The 22,399-nt window shown below is 36.5% G+C and overlaps 1 protein-coding gene across 1 annotated transcript in view; it reads right to left on the bottom strand.

The window, feature by feature from the left end:
* AMHR2 (anti-Mullerian hormone receptor type 2) overlaps positions 1-22,399 on the bottom strand; it is a 154,534-nt gene that overhangs the window by 112,524 nt on the left and 19,611 nt on the right. Inside the window, exons 7-8 of the mRNA XM_053705541.1 lie at positions 16,253-16,489; positions 14,897-15,011 (exon numbers count right to left, since the gene is read on the bottom strand). Of these exons, the coding sequence (XP_053561516.1) occupies positions 14,897-15,011; positions 16,253-16,489 (352 nt within the window). The remainder of the gene's footprint in view (positions 1-14,896; positions 15,012-16,252; positions 16,490-22,399) is intronic.

Consider the following 22,399-nt stretch of genomic DNA (forward strand, 5'->3'; position numbering starts at 1 on the left):
TGGCTCCTTAGCTTAGATGTCTTCTTTTTCAAATAAAGAAAGCAAGAGAATGAAGAAAAATTGATAATAGGAGTAAATTAGAAAGTTGCTTAAAATTGCTTGCTCTATATGAATCACAAAAGAAAAAAATTGGGTTTAGTGTCCCTTTAACTAAATTAAATACAATTAATTACAATTATACGAAACCCCACCCCCACTAAATTACAGAAAATAAAATAATTACAAGATTTTTAAACTAATTACACCTACTCTAATCCCCCTAACAAAATAAAAAAGCCCCCCAAAATAAAAAAGCCCTACCCTACACTAAATTACAAATAGCCCTTAAAAGGGCCTTTTGCTGGACATTGCCCCAAAGTAATCAGCTCTTTTACCTGTAAAAAAAAAAGTACAAATACCCCCCCAACAGTAAAACCCACCACCTACACAACCAACCATACTCTAAAACCCACCCAATCCCCCCTTAACAAAACCTAACACTAACCCCCTGAAGATCACCCTACCGTGAGACGTCTTCACCCAACCGGGCAGAAGTGGTCCTCCAGACAGGCAGAAGTCTTCATCCAGACGGCATCTTCTATCTTCCATCTGGATGATGACTTCTGCCCATCTGGAGGACCACTTCTGCCCGGTTGGATGAAGACGTCTCCCGGTAAGGTTATCTTCAAGGGGTTAGTGTTAGATTTTTTTAAGGGGGGATTGGGTGGGTTTTAGAGTAGGGTTGGTTGTGTGGGTGGTGGGTTTTAATGTTGGGGGGATTTTTTTTTTTTTTACAGGTAAAAGAGCTGATTACTTTGGGGCAATGCCCCGCAAAAGGCCCTTTTAAGGGCTATTTGTAATTTAGTGTAGGGTAGGGCTTTTTTTATTTTGGGGGGCTTTTTTATTTTGTTAGGGGGATTAGATTAGGTGTAATTAGTTTAAAAATCTTGTAATTATTTTATTATTTTCTGTAATTTAGTGGGGTTTTTTTTTCGTACTTTAGATAATTTTATTTAATTGTAATCAATTGTATTTAGTTTAGGGAATTAATTTAATTATAGTGTAGTGTTAGGTGTAATTGTAACTTAGGTTAGGTTTTATTTTACAGGTACATTTGTCTTTATTTTACCTAGTTAAAATAAATACAAAGTTGCCTGTAAAATAAAAATAAAACCTAAGATAGATACAATGTAACTATTAGTTATATTGTAGCTAGCTTAGGGTTTATTTTATAGGTAAATATTTAGTTTTAAATAGGAATAATTTAGTTAATTGTAGTAATTTAATTTAGATTTATTTAAATTATATTTAAGTTAGGGGGTGTTAGGGTTAGACTTAGGTTTAGGGGTTAATAACTTTATTATACTGGTGGCGACGTTGTGGGCGGCAGATTAGGGGTTAATAAATGTAGTTAGGTTGCGTAGACATTGGGGGCGGCAGATTAGGGGTTAATAAATATAATGTAGGGTTCGGCGATGTTGGGGGCAGCAGATTAGGGGTTCATAAGTATAATGTAGGTGGCGGCAGGGGGCCGGAGCGGCAGATTAGGGGTTACTAATATAATGCACTTATAACTTGATAAAGCTATGTAGAGAGTGAAACGCGTCGATTCCAGTGACTTACAGTGACCCCCAGTGACTTTATACATTCATCTGAGAACCAAGTGCCATGGGCATTTAAGGAAATCTGCTGCACTTTATAACCCGGGTTATGTTTATTTCAGCATGTTCATCACAGCATACTATGATCTAACCATCCTCTTTGAATCACATCTTCCCTGCGTGCAAAGCACTAAGAGCAGGAAGCCTTTTGGAAACACCGATCTACAAACCGTGAGACTAACACGGCAACCTCTAGGACAGAAAATCAAAAGATTGGATAGTGACGTCAGATGCCAAAAACATGCGCCAAGTCTGAGACACCATCTGTAATGAGTGGGCTACGAAGGTAACAGCAATCTATGTGAAGACAAGGTAACTTATACTATAAGTGACGTGAAAGCTTGGCATCTAAGAGACTTCACATGCTTAATAATAGAATGCTTTGAAATTTACTTACTACACATATTACCTAATATCTCTATGTGGTGGTAATAAGCATCGAACTCTCTGAATTCAGCGCAACAATTGTTTTTTTCCACTACGCTAACAACATATCAGTTGCTGCAAATAATAGGTAACTCATACCATAAGTGTCGAGGAAAAATAAAAACTTTTGCAGTCAAAAGACTATACTTGCCATACTTCAGAACGTTTCTTGAACTGTATAGAAATACCTTTATGCGGTGGCAATAAGTTCTGCATTTCTTAGAATCCAGCGCAACAGTTTCTTTATTCTCTAATCTCAGTACCTATACAGGCTGATCTTATTTTTATTATACTGCATATAATAGTGTTCTTATCATTGGGGAGACATCCTCTAAGTTTTATATAAATACTCCGGAGAGCCAATATTGTGTTTTAACAAATTTACATGTGTTTTAATAAAATTATATTTACATATCAGATTCAGTATTAATTTATATCAACTAAAATTTAAGGCTTTAGATTGTATTCACTAATATCGTATTTTTTAACACTTCACTAATATCGCATTTTTCCATAACACACATCACACGATACTTGTTAACATTAGAAACCTTCAACTACACATATCACTAAGCAGCAGATAGTGGTCATTTTTTATCCGTTTAATTTAAGATCCCGCAATTTAGCACTAACAAAATATAGAATCTTTCACTTTAAATAATAATTGGCACATCACCGTTTAGGTTTAACACTACAACTATTATATTTTTTTCACTATTATCGTATTTTTAACACTTCACAAAGGATAAATTATAACACACATCACATGATACTTGTTAACATTAGATACTTTCAACTATACACATCACTAAGCAACAGATAGTGGTAATTTTATCCGTCTAATTTAAGATCCCGCAATTTAGCACTTACAAAATATAGGATTTTTCACTTCAAATAATAATTGGCACAATGCACTTTACCGTTTAGGTTTAACACTATAATCATTATTTCTCTTTTTCTATTTATGCCAGTCAGATATCAATAATTTTGATTCCTTAAGCTTGTCTAGCACCCTCACGCTTCCTATATAATTATTTACATTTAGAAAAAAGTTAGAAGGACTTTTTCCAGGTGAGGTGCTTGGAATCCCCAGTCTCCAGCGCTCCACTTACCCCCCCTATTTTCCTAATATAATGCAGGTGTAGGCGATGTTGGGGGCAGCAGATTAGGGGTTAATAAGTGTAAGATTAGGGGTGTTTAGACTCAGGGTTCATGTTAGGGTGTTAGGTGTAGACATAAAATGTATTTCCCCATAGGAATCAATGGGGCTGCGTTAGGAGCTGAACGCTGCTTTTTTGCAGGTGTTAGGGTTTTTTTTCAGCCGACTCTCCCCCATTGATTCCTATGGGGAAATCGTGCACAAGCACATTTTATCAGTTCACCGCTAAAGTAAGCAGCGCTGATATTGAGGTGAGATGTGGAGCAAAATTTTGCTCTTCGCTCACTTTTTTGCGGCTAACGCCGGGTTTGTAAAAACCCATAATACCAGCACTGTCTGTAAGTGAGCGGTGAGCATAAACTGCTCGTTAGCACCGCACCCCTCCTAACACAAAACTCGTAATCTAGGTGTAAGTTATTCTACATCAATACAAGCTGCGTTTATCCGCTGATACAATATCCTTACAAACAGGGCCCATAAGTGGCTATCAGTGTAGCAACAGAGTCGCGATTAAGCGATCAGATAAATAGCCAACAACAAACACTATTACTATTATAAAAAAGGAGGTTTGTAAAGCCTATATTTTGTCATTCAATGTTTTCCTTTGTTTTGTCTTTTTGGTTTGCTCTTACAAGTGATTCCTGTTACATTGAATTGTTGACATTACAACTGCATGGCTATTATTGTATGTTATATTTTACGCAAAACCTCAATAAAAGACTATTAAATAAAAAATCTAAAAAACAACTTCCAGATAAACCAATGATCACCGTTAGAAAGGGACAAAATCGTAATCTTAATAAAAAACTAGCACCTTCTCTAATAAAGGGTATGACCACCAAATTACCAATACAAATTATGGATCCTAAAGGTTTCTATACCTGCGGTAGATGCAAAGGTTGTGACTACACTAAAAGAGTACACAAAACTTTCACTTCATCAATAACTGGAAAGGAATTTGAAATTAAAAATGTCATTACATGCAAATCAAAAAACATTATATACTTGTTGCAGAATGGATGCAAAAGCCAATATTTAGGTCAGACTTCCAGGTTCCTAAAACCTAGGATCCTGGAACATTTGAATAAAATTGATAAAGAACATAAGGACCATGGAGTGCCTCTACATTGCAACAACTGTATTTCAATCAATAAAAAACATTTTTTATGGCTGGGTGAAGAACAGGTTTCAGTTCATTGGAGAGGGGGAAAAATAGAGAAGCAATTAAACCAAAGGGAACTATGGTGGATCCATACTTTGAAAACGTATGGACAATTTTTTCACTAATAATAATTTTTATCACTCAATAATTATTTTCAAAAAAAGATTTCACTTATTAATTTATATACAGTTTTTCTGAAAGAAGTTTTTTCTTTATAAAATAATTTTTATGAATTTATTAATTAAAATTGTAACACTTATTATATTCTATCAAATATACAATCACTATAAGTATTCATTAATCAAAACGTTATAAGTCCAAATAATTTTCACATTGAAGTTATCCACGAATGCTAAGAGGCGACGATGTCAGCAACCCTGTTCAATTAATGTTTAATTGTAACATACAAGTTTGACTGTTTCAAATATATTAAGGTATTATTTTGTTCTATATAACTTACCAAATCTCTTTTTTTGTCTTCTGATTTAGTGTTAAAGATTTTTAATGTATATTATAAATAATGGACTTCATCTAAAAAGAACGTTCCTTATGACGTAAAATTTAAAGGACTCTGATTGGACTTAAAATTTTTACTCGGACCTGAATAGGAACTGAGAACGCAAGAGAACTCAAATGGAATCTGTTTCCTTAGGATTCAGCTGATTGGCTATCAATGCTAGTATGCTATAGGTTGGTTTGAAAAGTGTGCGTAGTGATAGGTTAATAACGATTTAACATCAATTACTGTTCTTTACTTTTTTTTATATGTTTGTATAAAATTTTGTGTTTTTTTAATTATTGCTTTTTAAAATGTAACAATTTGTACGATAAATTTTATGATGATTGTAAACATCCCATCTAGAGTATTTTGTGATGCTCCTAATTAGGGGTGTGTTTTAACATGTGTATTTAAACCGCTTTGCAAGCGGAAATGTTTGTAAAACTTTAAGCTCTTGAGAAAGACGGTGTAACACAGTTGAAATGCGTTGGGAAATAAACAAGTGGATACTCTTTATGAAGGAGTTGTTTACTCGATCTACAATAAACAGGCTGAAGACTTGTAACTTATCTTGTGAGTACAGTATTATTTGGGCTCTCCTTTTATTGGAATATTACACTATTGTGAATTTTCCTAGTGCCTTATCATCTCTGCGAGTCAGATTGCAAAGTGTCCCAAAGAGTGTTCTCAAGACCGGATGTACCCCTGGGTCCAGCTTCTCTTTCTTTCTTTGTCATTTGACCGGGGTGAATGACAAGCCCTACTCTCATGCAATTGGTTGCATGTGGATAGGGGGCGGCATTGCACAAAGGTTTGCTTATGCAATGATACATTTGGGGAATGTCTGAGTCCAGTCTGTTCGCAGATTGATGTGCCAGTGAGTATTTTAAATTCTCTCACGTTTTATCATTTACAATACTTTTATTACACTGATATAATACTAATATATAAGAAGGTGAATGAAAACTACAATTTAATCTTCTATGGGGAACAGGTTTGGCATCTTTTCTTAGAGAATTCAAGAAGTACTCCCCAGGGCCTGTGTAGTGTTCCTTATGTGAAACAGGGACTCTTACATTACAATACAAGGTATCTATACTGGCGATGTTTTGAAAATAAAACTACAGCTCCAGCCACCATTGTTTTAAAATGGACCTTTGTTAAATACATTAGGGTCCTAGGCTTGTGATCAACATTTGGAAACTAACATAGATCTTTAATAATCATATCTCCTTAAACATGTGAGATGATTTCATTTGGAGCTGGCATGTTTATAAGAATATATCCCTTAGACTATTTTCCATTACTGTGGATAACAAATCTTAAAGGGATATTATACACTGGATTTTTCTTTGCATAAATGTTTTGTAGAAGATCCATTTATATAGCCCATACAGGTTTTTTTTTTTAAAATGTATAGTTTTGCTTATTTTTTAAATAAAATTGCTCTGATTTTCAGACTCCTAACCAAGCCCTAATGTTTTAGAAGAATACTGATGTATACCTACTCCAGCTTGCTCCTGTTTGTGTAAAAAGAGTCTTTCATATGCAAAGGAAGGGAGGGGTCATATATTTTCCACTTGCAGTGGGTGTTCCAGTAACCTTTTTAACAGAGCTAAACTGGGAGCTTCTAAGTAATTTTTTAAACGGTTTTATACTGGATCTTTTTTATCACTATCTGTGCATATTATTCTTTATAGTAGTGTTTATTACACGCAGTTATATGAAAATTAGTGTATACTGTCCCTTTTATTACAATCATAAGAAGTAACCTTTGTGGCACATCTCCAAAAACTAGTTTACTTTGAACAATTGAAGTAGAAAAACATTTTTTTTTAAGAATATGAAAATAAATTTATTTAAAATAGTAGTTAGATGAAAATATGCTGATAAATGATAAACAATAAATTCTTTGCATAAGAATTATTTCTAAGACCGCATATTACTGAAGCCGAATGAGTTCAAAGTTAGATTTATGTTACAGAAAGGTTCCTGGCACAGCTGTATTACGTGCTGTAATCTGGCCTTGAAGAACAAAGTTTTGGTATTTCCTTAATGATGCACAGTAACCACAAATAGTCACAAATAATGCAATAATGTCTCAAGTATAAAAAAGAAGGCATATGTATTTGGAGTAGTTTCCAAAAGTCCCTGGGGATTAATAGTTAATTGAAAAAGGCATTTCTGTATTACATATATGCACAGTACCTCGCCTATACATGTATACGACACACATGTACAATTTAACCCTTAATTAAATGCATATGCTTCATTAAAGATACATTCTAATACTAACATTATATGATCTAATTTGTTAGAGCGTGTGATTTGTGCATTACTGGAAAAACAAACTGCATTATTGTGGTTCCTCGTTCTCGTTACTTCAAAGGCTTTTAATCCTGACAGGTCCCTTGAGGATATGTGCTGCTGAATTTATATGACTGCAGCCACACCATGAGCCAAAAATACAGAGTTGTATAGTAAATAAACCATACTGAGCGAGTTTTGTATATTTAAAGATTTGTTATACTATTTTATTTTATAAAATCAAGAAAATAGAGAGACGCACTCACTGAGACAGAACAATAGCTAGAAAAACTTCTGTGCTTGTCCACAAGGACAGTGCCACTCAGGGTGCAGTCTCTTTTTGCACACTATGGCCTAGATTTGGAGTTCGGCGGTAAAAGGGCTGTTAACGCTCCGCAGGTTTTTTTCTGGCCGCACCATAAATTTAACTCTGGTATCGAGAGTTCAAACAAATGCTGCGTTAGGCTCCAAAAAAGGAGCGTAGAGCATATTTACCGCAAATGCAACTCTCGATACCAGAGTTGCTTACGGACGCGGCCGGCATCAAAAACGTGCTCGTGCACGATTCTCCCATAGGAAACAATGGGGCTGTTTGAGCTGAAAAAAAACCTAACACCTGCAAAAAAAGCAGCGTTCAGCTCTTAACGCAGCCCCATTGTTTCCTATGGGGAAACACTTCCTACGTCTGCACCTAACACTCTAACATGTACCCCGAGTCTAAACACCCCTAACCTTACACTTATTAACCCCTAATCTGCCGCCCCCGCTATCGCTGACCCCTGCATTACACTTTTAACCCCTAATCTGCCGCTCCGTAAACCGCCGCCACCTACGTTATCCCTATGTACCCCTAATCTGCTGCCCTAACATCGCCGACCCCTATGTTATATTTATTAACCCCTAATCTGCCCCCCACAACGTCGCCGACACCTGCCTACACTTATTAACCCCTAATCTGCCGAGCGGACCTGAGCGCTACTATAATAAAGTTATTAACCCCTAATCCGCCTCACTAACCCTATCATAAATAGTATTAACCCCTAATCTGCCCTCCCTAACATCGCCGACACCTACCTTCAATTATTAACCCCTAATCTGCCGACCGGAGCTCACCGCTATTCTAATAAATGTATTAACCCCTAAAGCTAAGTCTAACCCTAACACTAACACCCCCCTAAGTTAAATATAATTTTTATCTAACGAAATAAATTAACTCTTATTAAATAAATAATTCCTATTTAAAGCTAAATACTTACCTGTAAAATACATCCTAATATAGCTACAATATAAATTATAATTATATTATAGCTATTTTAGGATTAATATTTATTTTACAGGCAACTTTGTAATTATTTTAACCAGGTACAATAGCTATTAAATAGTTAAGAACTATTTAATAGTTACCTAGTTAAAATAATAACAAATTTACCTGTAAAATAAATCCTAACCTAAGATATAATTAAACCTAACACTACCCTATCAATAAAATAATTAAATAAACTACCTACAATTACCTACAATTAACCTAACACTACACTATCAATAAATTAATTAAACACAATTGCTACAAATAAATACAATTAAATAAACTATCTAAAGTACAAAAAATAAAAAAGAACTAAGTTACAGAAAATAATAAAATATTTACAAACATAAGAAAAATATTACAACAATTTTAAACTAATTACACCTACTCTAAGCCCCCTAATAAAATAACAAAGCCCCCCAAAATAAAAAATTCCCTACCCTATTCTAAAATACAAATATTACAAGCTCTTTTACCTTACCAGCCCTGAACAGGGCCCTTTGCGGGGCATGCCCCAAGAATTTCAGCTCTTTTGCCTGTAAAAAAAAACATACAATACCCCCCCCCAACATTACAACCCACCACCCACATACCCCTAATCTAACCCAAACCCCCCTTAAATAAACCTAACACTACCCCCCTGATGATCTTCCTACCTTGTCTTCACCATGCCAGGTTCACCGATCCATCCTGGCTCCAAGATCTTCATCCAACCCAAGCGGGGGCTAGACATCCACTGAAGAAGTCCAGAAGAGGGTCCAAAGTCTTCCTCCTATCCGGCAAGAAGAGGACATCCGGACCGGCAAACATCTTCTCCAAGCGGCATCTTCTATCTTCTTCCATCCGATGACGACCGGCTCCATCTTGAAGACCTCCAGCGCGGATCCATCCTCTTCTTCCGACGACTAGACGACGAATGACGGTTCCTTTAAGGGACGTCATCCAAGATGGCGTCCCTCGAATTCCGATTGGCTGATAGGATTCTATCAGCCAATCGGAATTAAGGTAGGAATTTTCTGATTGGCTGATGGAATCAGCCAATCAGAATATAGTTCAATCCGATTGGCTGATCCAATCAGCCAATCAGATTGAGCTCGCATTCTATTGGCTGTTCCGATCAGCCAATAGAATGCGAGCTCAATCTGATTGGCTGATTGGATCAGCCAATCGGATTGAACTATATTCTGATTGGCTGATTCCATCAGCCAATCAGAAAATTCCTACCTTAATTCCGATTGGCTGATAGAATCCTATCAGCCAATCGGAATTCGAGGGACGCCATCTTGGATGACGTCCCTTAAAGGAACCGTCATTCGTCGTCTAGTCGTCGGAAGAAGAGGATGGATCCGCGCTGGAGGTCTTCAAGATGGAGCCGGTCGTCATCGGATGGAAGAAGATAGAAGATGCCGCTTGGAGAAGATGTTTGCCGGTCCGGATGTCCTCTTCTTGCCGGATAGGAGGAAGACTTTGGACCCTCTTCTGGACTTCTTCAGTGGATGTCTAGCCCCCGCTTGGGTTGGATGAAGATCTTGGAGCCAGGACGGATCGGTGAACCTGGCATGGTGAAGACAAGGTAGGAAGATCATCAGGGGGGTAGTGTTAGGTTTATTTAAGGGGGGTTTGGGTTAGATTAGGGGTATGTGGGTGGTGGGTTGTAATGTTGGGGGGGGGGTATTGTATGTTTTTTTTTACAGGCAAAAGAGCTGAAATTCTTGGGGCATGCCCCGCAAAGGGCCCTGTTCAGGGCTGGTAAGGTAAAAGAGCTTGTAATATTTGTATTTTAGAATAGGGTAGGGAATTTTTTATTTTGGGGGGCTTTGTTATTTTATTAGGGGGCTTAGAGTAGGTGTAATTAGTTTAAAATTGTTGTAATATTTTTCTTATGTTTGTAAATATTTTATTATTTTCTGTAACTTAGTTCTTTTTTATTTTTTGTACTTTAGATAGTTTATTTAATTGTATTTATTTGTAGCAATTGTGTTTAATTAATTTATTGATAGTGTAGTGTTAGGTTAATTGTAGGTAATTGTAGGTAGTTTATTTAATTATTTTATTGATAGGGTAGTGTTAGGTTTAATTATATCTTAGGTTAGGATTTATTTTACAGGTAAATTTGTTATTATTTTAACTAGGTAACTATTAAATAGTTCTTAACTATTTAATAGCTATTGTACCTGGTTAAAATAATTACAAAGTTGCCTGTAAAATAAATATTAATCCTAAAATAGCTATAATATAATTATAATTTATATTGTAGCTATATTAGGATGTATTTTACAGGTAAGTATTTAGCTTTAAATAGGAATCATTTATTTAATAAGAGTTAATTTATTTCGTTAGATAAAAATTATATTTAACTTAGGGGGGTGTTAGTGTTAGGGTTAGACTTAGCTTTAGGGGTTAATACATTTATTAGAATAGCGGTGAGCTCCGGTCGGCAGATTAGGGGTTAATAATTGAAGGTAGGTGTCGGCGATGTTAGGGAGGGCAGATTAGGGGTTAATACTATTTATGATAGGGTTAGTGAGGCGGATTAGGGGTTAATAACTTTATTATAGTAGCAGTGCGGTCCGCTCGGCAGATTAGGGGTTAATAAGTGTAGGCAGGTGTCGGCGACGTTGAGGGGGGCAGATTAGGGGTTAATAAATATAACATAGGGGTCGGCGATGTTAGGGGTAGCAGATTAGGGGTACATAGGGATAACGTAGGTGGCGGCGATTTGCGGTCGGAAGATTAGGGGTTAATTATTTTAAGTAGCTTGCGGCGACGTTGTGGGGGGCAAGTTAGGGGTTAATAGATATAATACAGGGGTCGGCGGTGTTAGGGGAAGCAGATTAGGGGTACATAAGTATAACGTAGGTGGCGGTCGGCAGATTAGGGGTTAAAAATTTTAATCGAGTGGCGGCGATGTGGGGGGACCTCGGTTTAGGGGTACATAGGTAGTTTATGGGTGTTAGTGTACTTTAGGGTACAGTAGTTAAGAGCTTTATGAACCGGCGTTAGCCAGAAAGCTCTTAACTCCTGCTATTTTCAGGCGGCTGGAATCTTGTCGTTAGAGCTCTAACGCTCACTGCAGAAACGACTCTAAATACCGGCGTTAGGAAGATCCCATTGAAAAGATAGGCTACGCAAATGGCGTAGGGGGATCTGCGGTATGGAAAAGTCGCGGCTGTAAAGTGAGCGTTAGACCCTTTAATCACTGACTCCAAATACCAGCGGGCGGCCAAAACCAGCGTTAGGAGCCTCTAACGCTGGTTTTGACGGCTACCGCCGAACTCTAAATCTAGGCCTATGCCTTTTCACAGAGAAAAAAATATCCTGTAGCATATCAGTCTGATCCTGCCCAATGACAGTCCAACACCGAAATACCAGGCAATTCTTCTCTGAACAAGACAAACAACAACCCCAGATGTACGTTTCGGCCTCTCTTGGGCCTCGTTAGTGAGGTGCAGTTGCATATCTCTAGGGAACGTGTGCAAGGAGTCCAACGTCTTGTTTCCCCCTTTTACTCTTAGGGAGACCTAAGAGTAATTTACATAAAATCAAGAAAATAGAGAGAGACGCACTCACTGAGACAGAACAATAGCTAGAAAAACTTCATGTGACTTACATGTTCCATTTAAAAGATAATGCTTAAATATGTATTACAGTATTCTGTATTTTTGAAAATAATGATGTGCGTGTGCTGAATAAACCAACTTTTTATGTGTAAGATGTTCCTATCACTTAATGAGTCACTTCCTGTTAATGTCACCTTAAAGGACCAGTAAATACAGTAGATTTTCATAATCAACAAATGCACGATAAAAAGACATTGCAATAGCACTTAGGGGCTGATTTAGGGGCCCCTGATACCCCTGTTTCCGCACGAGCCTTCAGGCTTGCTGCAAACAGCACTTATTAAGCAGCGTTCTTAAGACTGCTCCATAACTGATCCGTCGCCTCTGAAGCTGTGGTCTGCAATCCACCCGATCCTATACGATCGGGTTGATTGACACCCCCTGCTAGTGGCCAATTGGCCACAAATCTGCAGGGACGGCATTGCACAAGCAGTTCACCAGAACTGCTTGTGCAATGTTAATGCTACAGTATAACATGTTGGACAGACATTGATAAATCGGCCCCTTTGTCTGAACTTCAAATGAGAAGTAGATTTTTTTTCTGACAAATTTAAAAGTTATGTCTATTTCCCCACCCCTGTATCATGTGACAGCTATCAGCCAATCACAAATGCATACACTTATATATTGTAAATTCTTGCACATGCTCAATAGGAGCTGGTGACTAGAAAAGTGTAAATATAAAAAGACTGTGCACATTTTTTTAATGGAAGTAAATTGGAAAGTTGTTTAAAATTGCATGATCTATCTGAATCATTCAGGATTCATTTTGACTTGAGTGTCCCTTCAAATTTAAACAGTGTTTACTAAACCTCTTATTCGCACAAAAATATTTTTAGCATGTTTAGAAGCTGCTATTTCATATGCATGATAGAAAAAAAACAACTAATATGTCTCATTAATTAGCCTAAACCTTCATCTTTATAGACAAGTAAGACCTTTACTAACTTTGGAAGACCACAAAAAAACATATTGCTTCCAAAGAGATGAGATGATCATGTACAAGATTCTGGTTTAGAGTACTTTAGTTTTTTACTGCATACATTCTTTAGCTTTTTAGCTCATCTGGGATTACAGTATAGCACCACCAACATTTTCAAATGAGAGTTCATTCCCAAAATGTTGTTTCATGATTTGGATAGAACATAACATTTTAAGCAACTTTTCCAATTTACTTATCAAAATTGTCATTCTCCTTTGCTGATGGAACATTATTGCACTACTGGCAGCTAGCTGAACACATCTAGTTAGCCAATCACAAGAGACAAATGTGTGCAGGGACCAATCAGCAGCTAGCTCCCACTAGTGTAGGATATGTGCATATTCTTTATCAACAAGGGATACTAAGAGAATGAAGCACATTTAAAAATAGTAGTTAATTTAAAAGTGTCTTAAAATCTCATGTTCTTTCTGAATCCTGCAAGTTTAATTTTGTCTTTCCTATCCCTTTAACTCTTTAGATATTGCATGGTTACTGTAAAAAAGGGCAATTTTGTAACCCATTATATAACAGGTTTAGAGAAATAGAAAAGTGAGTGACTTGTAACTATGTCTCTTTCTTTGTGAAAATGAAATCCATACACCAATGAGACCCTCATTTGAAAAGAGACTCATCCTTTAAATGAGAGATAACGTCACTGTACAGATCTCATATGGCTGATGAAAAATGGTGACTATTTCATCTACTAGGCACCACCTACAGATAAAAGTAGTTAAATATAAACAACAGAACTTATATTAAATATTTATTTATGTTGCTGGATGCATCAAACACTATTGGATTCCTTAAAAGTGCATCTATTTATTATTATTTTTCTTGCATAGTCAATTGATGGTTTATGACTGCTTTATATATTAATATACTACACTGGGGGTTGGCAGTCTAATGCCAGGAGACAGCTAAGGGGTGGATGGGTAAATCGTCTTGCCTCCTTAACATGAAATGGTAAAATATGAAACATTTTATTATGTCTTACCAATGCTTAAAGGGACACTAAACCCAAATTTTTTCTTTTATGATTCAGATAGAACATGCAATTTTAAGCAACTTTCTAATTTATTCCTATTATCAATTTTTCTTTGTTCTCTTGCTATCTTTATTTAAAAAGCTGGAATGTGATGCATAGAGGCCGGCCCATTTTTGGTTGAGAACCTGGGTTATGCTTCCTTATTGGTGGGCAAATGTAAGTCTCCAATAAGAAAGTGCTATCCATGGTGCTGAACCTAAAATGGGCTGGCTGCTAAGATTTACATTCCTGCTTTTAAAATAAAGATAGCAACAGAACGAAAACACATTGATAATAGGAGTAAATTAGAAAGTTGATTAAACTTCCATGCTCTACCTGAATCATGAATAAAAAAAAATTGGGTTCAGTGTCCCTTTAAATCATCAGTGATACTTCTCTTGACTCTGTTAATACAGTTCAAAAACTTTAATATATGGACTTTGATAATTACACTTGTTTTTTTTTTTATCTTTTCAGAGGACACAGAATGTTGTGTTTATTAGACACAGTGAGTTTGTGTTTTTACAGTTTTCCAGCCAAATTATACTATTGAGAAAACTGTACAGCTCAAATCTGGCAAATGTATAGGTATCATGTAAAAGTTAGTGGTAATACATTGCGTACGTATTACACTTAGCCCATCAAGCAAGGCACCATGAGTGTCAGAAGAAGACAGAACCCACAACAGACAGAAAGAAAAAAACAGTTTAAATATAGAACTGGGTATTAATGCAAAGAAATACGAATTAATAGTAAGTACTTCCTCCTAACCTTCTCTCCACATGTATGTGTGAAGGAATGCGAGTCCTCTTGCTAGGGTAGTGGCCATGCGACAAGCCCTGGGCCAGTCAGTTGTGTGACTAGTCAGATAAAACCTCAGACAGCCCTGTGGAACCAATAAATAAAAAGCAGTGATTCATATAAGGCAACAGTAAGTAATAGCCAGCAAATATGTAACAAACTTCTGGTCTCTAATTGATCTGTACACATATAGTGATATAAATTATACTTTCCTTATTTGTATAAAGAATTTTCAAATTATTTTTTTAAGTTAAATAAATCACCTTTAAATTAAGATAGCACTAACTTATTAAAAATTATTATAGATACTGTAAAAAATATATATATCTCTAATAATTTTCAATAATTATTATTAATATTTTAAAATTTTAATTAATATTTTTAAATATGTTATATTTAACATTTCAATAACGAGCCTTAAGATAAGATATTGTGAACACATTTACTTTTAACTTGTAGTAGGCACTCAAATTAACGCGTGTGTGATATAAGAATATACATAAGTGCACCAATAGCCCTAAATACATTTCATGCACCTCACTATAATTATGGGAGCCGACATTTTGTAATCTAGGTTGCGCTGCAGGTATCTGAAGAGAGTTGCTGCACATATATAACACATCGGTACTGGAATGTAGTGAAAGCTAGGCAGCACCCATAGCTAGAGGGATGTGGGAATAGGCTCAATACTATGCTTCTAAAATGTATTTAGTGTTTAACTTCACTATTGTTACTTTGTGGTAGTTCAGTAGGTGGTTGGCAGCAAAGGTGTCATAGAAACTACTTTCTTTAACAATAGAGGTGACAGTGAATTAATACATTTGTTAAGACAAGAGTTTTTATATTGTTTATTTTTTTCAGTTTTAGTTAGTCAGGAAGGCAGAAGACTGAATGCCTTTGGTGGAGACAGCTTGTTGTAGAGCAGATACCATCTTCAATTCACCACCTTCTGCAATCTCTTCATAACATCCTGTGGCTCACTACAACTCTTGCCTGTCTTGAATAGGGTAATAAAATGTTAGGTAATAAATACCTATAGCACCTCAGTCATTTTTTTTTGGGGGGGGGGGGTGTCTAATTCTATATGGTAAATTATCAACAAGGCCAACAGTAATTTACTCTTCTCGGTTTCCTAAAACATTCTAAATAAGGGCATCAGCATATCAAGCTCCATCCCTACAAAATCTAATTAAGCTCATTTCATGGACCGGGGAATTATAATATGGACTAAGAGTCACGCTACAAAAGCCCTTTTAGGACACTACTTCTATCAAATTCTTCACTATTTTTAATATCATCTAAATTATTCAGGAACTTAGCTTTCACCTCTGGATAATGTTTCAAGACCAACAGCTGGTGATGTTTCAGGATCCCAGCAGAACCGCTCCCCGCAGCCAGGAGACACGCAATATTCTCATGCTGGAGGGGAGTCATGAGACTGAGGATTCTCCACTCCTGTCTGTATAGCTCTTTCAGGGAAGGTGGGAAGCACTTTATAATCACTTCCCGCCCCTGAAGAGAACCAAGCCACACATTTGCAGCCAACTCTTCTTCTCTCACTACCTGTCAACACAAAGGTGTATTATGATTCTGTACTAATCACATACATTCTCTGTATATTGTTCTCAAGCACACACATGTTTGTTCATTTTAGAAACCATTTTCCAACCAGTTCCATGTTAACTTGCCACACTCTATTGACTAATTAACTTTATTAATACTAATTCTCTACACATTCACTTTATTAAAGGTACATGAAACACAACATTTTTCTTTTGTGATTCAGATAGAGCATCCAAAAAAAATTAAATAAACTTCTATCAAATTAGCTTCTTTCTCATTGTATTATTTGTTGAAGCGAATAACTAAGTGGCATGCATGTGTCTGGAACACTGCATGTCAGTAAATACTGCTGCCATCTAATGCTCTTGCAAATGTATAACATTGTCTTGCAAAACTGGTGCCATTCCTGAGGCTGCCTACCTGTTTGTTTTTTCTACAAAGTAAAGAAAATGAAGTAAATTTGATACAAAGATAATTTGAAACTTGTTTTTTTTACAATTATACACTTTACCTGAACAACTGAAGAACAATTCTATGTTTTATATCACTTTAATTTAGAGTGATTCAGTAACCATCATGCTATGTGAACTTCTCCATAACTGATCTCATAACACAAATCTCATACAGATAAGACACTTGTCACAGTATGTGTGATAGTCACATACACACAACATACAACACACACAAGCTTACATTTCAATGGCATTTTATTGCATTAGAAGTGTACGTCTTTGAACTCTTTCTGAACTAAGTATGCAATATACAACTAAATATGTAATATAACTAGAACATCTGTTTTTGTGACATATGGATCGGGTAAACACATGAAAAATATAATAATCAGGCTTTTTATTTTTTTGGAGGGTGTTTTGTATCAGGAATTTCCACAGGCCTACACAGAAGAAAAATATACCTAACTAATAGCGAAATACGCTGCTGATTGTTTTAACATTGATAATAACTGCCACCTAACGTGTATGGCCACACTTTTCACTTTTAAAGCCATTATATCAATACATGATGGGGGGTAGTTATCATCGTGTCAACTTTCCTGCCTTCCGCGGACCTGAAAAAATACGCCTAAGTTATCAATAAATCTGTCAAAAAGCCGCGCACCAAGTACGGGGCGATGAGCAGCGGACTGTGAGAGTTATCACTCATCCGATCTCGCTGCTCTTCGACTTTTTGACAGCTTTATTGCTAGCCTGTCACTAAGCACTCACAGTAAACTACACTGTTCTACCACCTATACCGGCGCCCCCGGAGCCCCCCGCAACTAAATAAAGTTACTAACCCCTAAACCACCGCTCTTAGACCCCGCCGCAACTATTATAAATGTATTAACCCCTAAACCGCCGCTCCTAGACCCCGCCGCAACACTTATAAATTTATTAACCCCTAAACCGCCGCTCCCGGACACCGCCGCAACCTACATTATACCTAGTAACCCCTATCCTGCCCCCCCTATACCGTCGCCCTCTATAATAAAGTTATTAACCCCTATCCTGCTGATCCCGCACCTCGCCGCAACTAAATAAATAGTTTAACCCCTAAACCGCTGCTCCCGGACCCTGCCGCAACCTATATTAAATTTATTAACCCCTAATCTGCCCCCCCTACACCGTCGCCACCTATAATACATTTATTAACCCCTATCCTGCCCCCCACTACACTGCAGCCACTGTAATAAATGTATTAACCCCTAAACCTAAGTCTAACACTAACCCTAACACCCCCTAACTTAAATATTAATTAAATAAATCTAAATAATATTTCTATTATTAACTAAATGAATCCTATTTAAAACTAAATACTTACCTGTAAAATAAACCCTAAGATAGCTACAATGTAATTAATAATTACATTGTAGCTATTTTAGGATTTATATTTATTTTACAGGTAACTTTGTATTTATTTTAGCTAGTTAGAATAGTTATTAAATAGTTATTAACTATTTAATAACTACCTAGCTAAAAGAAATACAAAATTACCTGTAAAATAAATCCTAACCTAAGTTACAATTAAACCTAACACTACACTATCATTAAATTAATTAAATAAATTAACTACAAATAACTACAATTAAATACAATTACATAAACTAACTAAAGTACAAAAAATAAAAAAAGCTAAGTTACAAAAAATAAAAAACATAAGTTACAAACATTTAAAAAATATTACAACAATTTTAAGCTAATTACACCTAATCTAAGCCCCCAAATAAAATAACAAAGCCCCCCAAAATAAAAAAATTCCCTACCCTATTCTATATTAAAAAAGTTCAAAGCTCTTTTACCTTACCAGCCCTTAAAAGGGCCTTTTGTGGGGCATGCCCCAAAGAAAACTGCTCTTTTGCCTGTAAAAGAAAAATACAACCCCCCCCCCCAACATTAAAACCCACATACCCCTAATCTAACCCAAACGTCCCTTAAAGGAGCCTTCATTCGTCGTTAGTCCGTCGGGGAAGAAGGATGTTCCGCGTCGGCGGGATGAAGATGGATCCTGAAGCAAGAAGATTGAAGACCCCGCTTGGAAGATGACATCGCCCGGATGCAAGATGATCTTCAGCGCCGCTTGGAAGATGACATCGCCCGGATGGAAGACTTCTTCAGCGCCGCTTGGAGGATCACTTCATCGGATGGAAGACTTCTTCAGCGCCCCTTGGAGGATCACTTCTGGCGCTCCGGATCTCCTCTTCAGAGTGAAGACGACTCAAGGTAGGATGATCTTCAGGGGATTAGTGTTAGGTTATTTTAAGGGGGGTTTGGGTTAGATTAGGGGTATGTGGGTGGTGGGTTTTAATGTTGGGGGGGGTTGTATTTTTCTTTTACAGGCAAAAGAGCAGTTTTCTTTGGGGCATGCCCCACAAAAGGCCCTTTTAAGGGCTGGTAAGGTAAAAGAGCTTTGAACTTTTTTAATGTAGAATAGGGTAGGGAATTTTTTTATTTTGGGGGGCTTTGTTATTTTATTAGGGGGCTTAGATTAGGTGTAATTAGCTTAAAATTGTTGTATTATTTTTTAAATGTTTGTAACTTATGTTTTTTATTTTTTGTAACTTAGCTTTTTTATTTTTTGTACTTTAGTTAGTTTATGTAATTGTATTTAATTGTAGTTATTTGTAGTTAATTTATTTAATTAATTTAATGATAGTGTAGTGTTAGGTTTAATTGTAACTTAGGTTAGGATTTATTTTACAGGTAATTTTGTATTTCTTTTAGCTAGATAGTTATTAAATAGTTAATAACTATTTAATAACTATTCTAACTAGCTAAAATAAATACAAAGTTACCTGTAAAATAATTATAAATCCTAAAATAGCTACAATGTAATTATTAATTACATTGTAGCTATCTTAGGGTTTATTTTACAGGTAAGTAGTTTTAAATAGGAAAAATTTATTAAAGTATAGTGTAGTGTTAGGTGTAATTGTAACTTAGGTTAGTTTTTATTTTACAGGTAAATTTCTCTTTATTTTAGCTAGGTAAGCTATTAAATAGTTAATAGCTATTTAATAGCTATTGTACCTAGTTAAAATAAATTGAAATTTGCCTGTAAAATAAAAATAAATCCTAAAATAGCTACAATATAATTATTATTTATATTGTAGCTATATTAGGGTTTATTTTATAGGTAAGTATTTAGTTTTAAATAGGATTCATTTAGTTAATAATAGAAATATTATTTATATTTATTTAATTAATATTTAAGTTAGGGGGGTGTTAGGGTTAGTGTTACACTTAGGTTTAGGGGTTAATAATTTTATTACAGTGGCGGCGGTGTAGGGGGGGCAGGATAGGGGTTAATAAATGTATTATAGGTGGCGATGGTGTAGGGGGGGCAGATTAGGGGTTAATAACTTTATTATAGAGGGCGGCGGTATAGGGGGGGCAGGATAGGGGTTACTAGGTATAATGTAGGTTGCCGCGGTGTCCGGGAGCGGCGGTTTAGGGGTTAATATGTATAGAGTAGCTTGCGGTGGGCTCCGGGAGTGGCGGTTTAGGGGTTAACATATTTATTATAGTGGCGGTGGGCTCCGGGAGCGGCGGTTTAGGGGGTAATATATTTATTTAGTTGCGGCGGTGTAGGGGGGTGCAGATTAGGGGTGTTTAGACTCGGGGTACATGTTAGGGTGTTAGGTGCAGACGTTTCCCATAGGAATCAATGGGATGTCTGGCAGCAGCGAACTTGTACTTTCGCTATGGTCAGACTCCCATTGATTCCTGTGGGATCCGCCGCCTCCAGGGCGGCGGATTGAAAACCAGGTACGCTGGGCCGGAAAAGTGCCGAGCGTACCTGCTAGTTTTTTGATAACTAGCAAAAGTAGTCAGATTGTGCCGCACTTGGGTGCGAAACATCTGGAGTGACGTAAGAATCGATCTGTGTCGGACTGAGTCCAGCGGATCGAAGTTTACGTCACAAAATTCTACTTTTGCCGGTCTCTAGCCTTTGATAACTAAGGCGAATCAGCCTCGCCACAAATAAGCTGCGGAATTCCAGCGTATTTGAGGTTGACGGCTTGATAACTAGGCCCCGATGTGTGTAATTAATGATTTCATACATTGTTGTGTAATTTTGTCATCTAAACATCCACACACTTAAAGGGACAGTCAACACCAGAATTTTTGTTGTTTAAAAAGATACATAATCCATTTATTACCCATTTTCCAGTTTTGCATAACCAACACAGTTATAATACACTTTTTACCTCTGTGATTACCTTGTATCTAAGCCTCTGAAAACTACCCCCTATATTATAACACAGTTATAATAATACACTTTTTACCTCTGTGATTACCTTGTATCTAAGCCTCTGCAAACTACCCCCTATATTATAACACAGTTATAATAATACACTTTTTACCTCTGTGATTACCTTGTATCTAATCCTCTGCAAACTACCCCCTTATTTTAGTTATTTTGACATCCTTGCATTTTCGCAGATCAGTGTTTACTCCTACGTAACTTCAAGTGCGCAAGCTCAATGTTATCTATATGACACACATGAACTAACCCCCTCTAGTAGTTAAAAACTGTCAAAATGCATTCACATAAGAGGCGGCCTTCAAGGTCTAAGAAATTAGCATATGAGCCTACCTAGGTTTAGCTTTCAACTAAGAACACCAAGAGAACAAAGCAAAATTGGTGATAAAAGTAAAATGGAAAGTCTTTTAAAATTGCATGCCCTATCTGAATCATGAAAGTTTATATTGGACTTGACTGTCCCTTTAACTTCAATTATAAATTATAAAGTGTCATAGTTTAAAAGCATGTTTTTAACAATATTTTATTTGGAACAAGATTACAGTATTGCTGTCCACAGAACCAGGTCAGCTGCGGTTAGGGTTAAATGTGGTGGTCCAGGTTCCATTTAGGATTTATTGAGTTGAAAGTTATCTCAATGTAGATAAACATTTATTTTTAATTAGAACACATATAAAATGTTTAATTACAGTTAGTGTAGTTTTTTTTTTTAAATGGGTCCTGCAAAACAATTTAGTTTTGCTATGAAAATGACAGTTTAAATACATACAACAATAATAATTTTTGCTTACAAACATCTTTTATGTCTCTTTAAGTTGTAGATCACATTAATGCTGGTGTAAGAATATTACACCTGATTATTGCAGCTGTAGGGAGAAATGGGCATAGCAACCAGACATACATAGGGGTCGATTTATCAAAGGCTTTGCTAGCCTTCACCCCCTACAACTGCAGGTTCTCACAAGAGAACCTGCAGTCCGTATTTATGAAGCAGTGGTCATCATCAGACCGCTGCTTCCCTAAACCTCTCTGACCAGGGAGACTGACAGCTCCTGCCCATGCGTGATTGGCTGTGCGTGGGCAGGGGGCGGTGCTGCACAAGAGCGCATAATTGCATTCTTGTGCAATGCTGAATTCCAGCAGCGTAAT

The sequence above is a fragment of the Bombina bombina genome, chromosome 3, assembly GCF_027579735.1.
Source record: "Bombina bombina isolate aBomBom1 chromosome 3, aBomBom1.pri, whole genome shotgun sequence".
Lineage (NCBI taxonomy): Eukaryota > Metazoa > Chordata > Amphibia > Anura > Bombinatoridae > Bombina > Bombina bombina.